The 5,187-nt window shown below is 40.9% G+C and overlaps 1 protein-coding gene across 1 annotated transcript in view; it reads left to right on the top strand.

Moving 5' to 3' along the window:
- The first annotated feature begins 3,640 nt into the window (after positions 1-3,640).
- Positions 3,641-5,187, top strand: part of NDUFB4 (NADH dehydrogenase (ubiquinone) 1 beta subcomplex, 4, 15kDa) — a 6,680-nt gene continuing 5,133 nt past the window's right edge. The window contains exon 1 of the mRNA XM_004675179.2: positions 3,641-3,909. Coding sequence (XP_004675236.1) covers positions 3,730-3,909 — 180 coding nt within the window. The 5' untranslated portion in view covers positions 3,641-3,729. The remainder of the gene's footprint in view (positions 3,910-5,187) is intronic.

Genomic DNA, 5,187 nt, shown 5'->3' with positions numbered 1-5,187 from the left:
GGCGCAGTGGGTTAAAGCACTGCACTGAGAAACTAAAGCCACTTCCGCATGAGTTTGATCCCTGCCTGCCCCGGAGGTGACCACATGGCGCGGCAGACCTCTCCTGGCCTGCCCGCTGCTCCCCTCAGCAGTGTGCTTCGTCAATCTGCCTGTTCTGCTTCCCGCTCTGTCTCTGGTGAATCCTCTCACCCTCCGCATCTCTGGCCTGTACCCCAGTTCTGTACGAATAAATAAATAAATCTTTAAAAAAAAAAGTTATTTTATAATTTTACAAAATCAGAATGATCATGAAGACACATTTCTAGAGTCCTTCCTAGAGTACTAACCCTTCATTGGCTTGACAGAGTATCATTTCCTGACATTCAAATATTAGGAAAAGATTTTTTAAAATAATAAAAGAAAATATTCACTAAATGTCACCTGCTGTTATTATTGCTTAATTAACTCTATGGGCATTGGGCTTATTTCAAAACAAATTAAGAGTTTAATTACAAGTTTACCCATGATCACCCAATTAAGAGAAAAAAATGCTCTTCATTTTTGAAACTGGAACTAATTGCTTCTTACAGTTTTTATATCCACTAATCCATTCATGTTCCCTGAAAATCTTCCCCATTCACCTGCCTCGGCCACCTCTACATATTTATATTTGTTTCTTACTTTACCACTTCACCCTTGTATTCAAATAAATACAAGTGCCTGTACTTAGTGTTTGAAATGTATGTCTTGATAAATTCTGACTAATTTTTAGATTTCTTAGAGAAGTAGAAGTCTTAAAAACATGAAATATTCATTGATGAAATGTTCATTTGTGAGGATATTCACCATTACTTCACCATCTGCTAACACTAGTGACTTCACCCATCTCTATCAAAGTCTTGGTCATCTATTTGGAGTTATCCAGTCCTCAAGTACAAGAGAAATCTCTTGCAAAGTAAAACTGCAATCTTACAAGAAAGTATGAAATTTCATGACAGTGATATTGATGAGCTGCTGGATATACAAGCAATCTCACTAGTAAAGGAGCATTTCCAGAGTTGGGCCAGGAAACAAATGAAAAGAGAGAGAGAATCATTAAGAAGGATGATGTTGATGATAACATCAATTCATCAAAAAAAAAAAAAAATTTTAGCTTCAGAGGACTAAGAGAAGGCTTTAGTAAAATTCAACCAAGGCCCTCTACAACTTTTGCAAATAGGACCCTGCTGCAGAAATTAAATGCAAAATGAATAATGAACTATGTAAATATAATTATGTCCCCACAAATTAACACTTGATTTATCAGAATTTAGCATATCATTATAACTATAACCCCAATGTATTAGACATATGACAAATTCATTTCTATTATTATTTTGGCTCATTATTTTTTTTATGACAGTTTATTTTTATATCATTTTGTACATTTTTTTTCCCATCTCAATTGTAATCCCCGCGGGTTTCCCATCACTATTTTGGCTCATTATTTTAAGATAAAATCCCAACCAAGTCTTTTTCTTTCACTATGCAGTTCAGATTTCCCCTAAAATACACCCATTCTAAGAGGTGTTTTTTGTATCTTAGGAAAAGGAAGACCTCTTGTATTCATTTCTATGTTTCCCAAACATGCAATATTCATTTCCCAAACATGCAATATTCAAACATTCCTTGGGAAATTGTAAAAAAATGCAGTCATGTGGGTTCCCCTGCTAGGCCATTCCGAATCTCCAAGAACTGAAACAGAATCTAAGAATTCCATATATTTAATGATCATGTTATGGGATTTTTAGGATAATCAGGAAAATGTGGGAATAAGAGAATAACTACTTTAACTCATCCAAAGCAGAAAGATGATGCTTATTTTTCTCTCAATTTTTAAAAAAGATTTATTTATTTATTCATATAGAGCTGGGGTACAGGCCAGAGGTGCAGGGGCAGAGAGGACTCACCAGAGACAGAATGGGGAGCAGAACAGGCAGCTGCTGAGGTACACTGCTGAGGGGAGCAGCGGGCTGGTCAGGAGAGGTCCGCCAGGCCATGTGGATCACCTCTGGAAGGGGATCGAACTCATGCTGAAGTGGCTTTAGCTTCTTAGTGCTGCGCTTTAACTTGCTGTGACACCAGGGAGGGCCCTATTTCTCTCTCAATTTTAATGTCTTTTTTTTTTTTTTATCAGCTGGCTTGTACTCACTGCATACTTTTATTTTTAATATTCCTTTTTTCCTAGATCAGTGTCTAATTTATAAACAAGAAAATCTGGAATTTTCATGTAGTTTTTATAATTTTACAGCCTACTTCTGCTTCTCATACTGTTTTCTAAATATTTAAAAACACCTTTGAACAAACCCAAACTCCCTTTCTTTTGGCTCCTTTAAATTCAAATGAGTGATCTGTCTCAAATTTCTTTACGTTCCTTCAGCCTTCATCGTCATGAGCCCATCTTGTCTATATTTATTTGGACATTAAACTGCTTTGCAAATATTACTATATTCTGGCTGTTCTTTCCCTACTGCCTGATTGTCAGCTCCTCAAAGAAAAACACCTCATCTTCCATTTCCTCTGTATTTTCCCCACTGAGCCTGGTGGATTGACTAAGCTGACTAGTGTGCAGTATGCTTCACAGTGGGTGCTTAATAAATATTTAAAAACAGTATTAAAATGTTGAATAAATTTGACAGCAGTGCTGCTCCTCATCACTTCAAGTGCCAACACTTTCCAGGTCCTTCCTCTGCCTAGCAACCATTTCCCAAGATACCTACATGTCCCCAGACGTTTCATCCAAGCTGAAGCTCTCGTTTGATCCAGCTTTCCTTGCCGAGTTGTGGAAGTATTTTTTCCATGTTTCCCCCTGAGGAGTATCTCGTTGGAAACCAAAGATCCTGCTGTGCAACTTGAAGTTGCCTCTTTTCCTTGGTGGTAGTGGGCGTTGGAAGAGGGACAGTGGGGAGGAAAAAGTTTCATTTCAGGTTACTTCCTTTTCATCCTAAATCATCCTTCACAGTATGATAAAGGCTCCTCTGGGCATTTTTCACATTTCTAAGGATGTTTTCATCCTCAGCATCTGAAAAGCACTAAGGATTTTAGATAAGAGGTTTTGGTATTTTAACCAAACTTCACAGCAATACCTCATTTCCACCTTTCCTCCTCCCAACTTAACCACAGTCAGCCAGCTATACTTGCCTTCTAACATCATTCCCCTATTGAACATTTTTTTTCAGGGATATGAAAAGTGTGTTTCTATTTAAGTTAGTGGACCTGATGTGGAAGAGACGGAATTATGTTTTCCTTGATTACAGAATTAAGTTTTGCACAGCACTTTAGCATCTATTCATTGTGCCCTTTAATTCTCATATCTTTGCTTGGTGTACAGAATAGGGGTCCTCACTCCAGGATAAGGAAGTGCTAACTCCAGGATAAGGAAGTTACTTGTCCAAGCTCACACAGCTTGGCATGAACCCACGCTAGCACAGGACCCGGTCTCTGTACCGAGTATTTCAACTTCACAGAATAACCTCTGCTTTGTCCATAGAGATACGACTGCTAAGAAGCTACAGCAAGGAGGACGAGATGGAGGGAGGGGCTGGGAAGGCGAGAAAAGCACACCACGCACGCGCAGATCGCCCAGGGGAGCCAGAACGCCTCCACCAGCCACCCGCTGAGTGCGCAGGCGCACTTCCTCAGCCAGAAGGTCAAAATAAAGAGGGCGGGCTTTAGGCCCGCGCAGGCGCAATTGTGGGCCAGCCTGCCAAGATGTCGGTCCCCAAGTACGAACCGTCGCGGCTGGCCACTCTGCCCACTACCCTCGACCCTGCCGAATACGACATATCTCCGGAAACCCGGCAGGCGCAAGCCGAGCGGTTGGCAATCAGATCCCGGCTTAAACGGGAGTACCTGCTTCAGTACAACGACCCCAGCCGCCAAGTGCTCATCGTGAGTGGGGGGCCGGCCGGGCGGGAACCGAGGGCCACAGTCCGGGCTGTCCCCTCAGCTGGGCAGCCCAGACCCGCTAAGGACCTGCAACGACGCAGTCACCGATCGCGAACAATGTCTTAGACACGAGCCCTCTTCCAGGTTCAGAGAGCAGGCTAATTCACTAGCCCTTTGACCTTGGGTACGGAGTAGGTAGTCAGAAGGACGGGTTCTGCACTTACCTGTCTGGGTCACTTCCCGCCTGAGTGATCTTCAGGCTTTGTTGCCTGGCCTCGGCTTTCCTATCAGAAAAGTAGGGACAATGAAGTGCTTCCAATCTTGGGAGGCTGTTAATGAGGATTAAAAGATAGGCCACGTGACCGGTCAACTTGTAATGTGTGTTCCGAAAATGTTTGCGCCTTTCCGCCTTTCTGTCAAAGCAGTACTGCTCTTTCCAGATAGGATTATAGTTATTAAGTTTTATGTCTTTTAAAGATCCAAACACCCTGCAGCTTGTTGAAGATTTGGGTTTTGGTGTCAGACGCCAACACATCACATACTGGCGAATTTTATGACCTTGGACAACCTGCCTGACCCCTCTGAACCTTAGTTTTCTGATTTTTATGGTCTTGGTGGAACATTCTTTATAGACCGGTTGTGAGATAAAATGAGATGGACTGTGTAACATTCCTGTATATGCCTAGTAGGCTAATAGCTGTTATTTTTAGCAATTTTAGATATTTTGTTTCAGATATTTAGATAATTATGTTCAAGAGCTGTTTAAATATGTCAGTTATATTTCTTTAAAAGGATTTCTCGCAGTAGTCACATTAGCACTCTACAGAAATCTTGGAAGTTATGAAGATTGAAGGACATTTACAAGATGTCAGGGTCTTTGAATATTCTAATATCCCAACTATTCAGAGTTAAGCTCCACTACTGTCCCAATTTTACCTATAGGAAGACAACATGGAAAGTACAACTAGGTCATAGAGTGGTACTATGTAGCAAATGGTACTAGAACAGGATTTGAACCTTGGTCTGTATAACCCAAAGTATCTGCTTACCCATTTGTACCATCTCCAGCTGGAACCTGTGTACTTGGGGATAATTTTCTCAGCTAATTTATTTTATACATATATATTTGGATTTAATGTAGTAGAGAAGAATTAGACTTTGAGTCTGAAAAAGCCAATATTTCAAGATTTTTTTTTTTTTAAAGATTTATTTATTTGTGCATACAGAACTGGGGTACAGGTCAGAGGCTCAGGGGCGGTGAGAGGCTTCACCAGAGACAGA

Source organism: Condylura cristata, unplaced genomic scaffold (assembly GCF_000260355.1).
Source record: "Condylura cristata isolate star-nosed mole 26May11 unplaced genomic scaffold, ConCri1.0 scaffold00003, whole genome shotgun sequence".
Classification (NCBI taxonomy): domain Eukaryota; kingdom Metazoa; phylum Chordata; class Mammalia; order Eulipotyphla; family Talpidae; genus Condylura; species Condylura cristata.
This window is presented reverse-complemented; position numbering and strand designations above follow the sequence as displayed.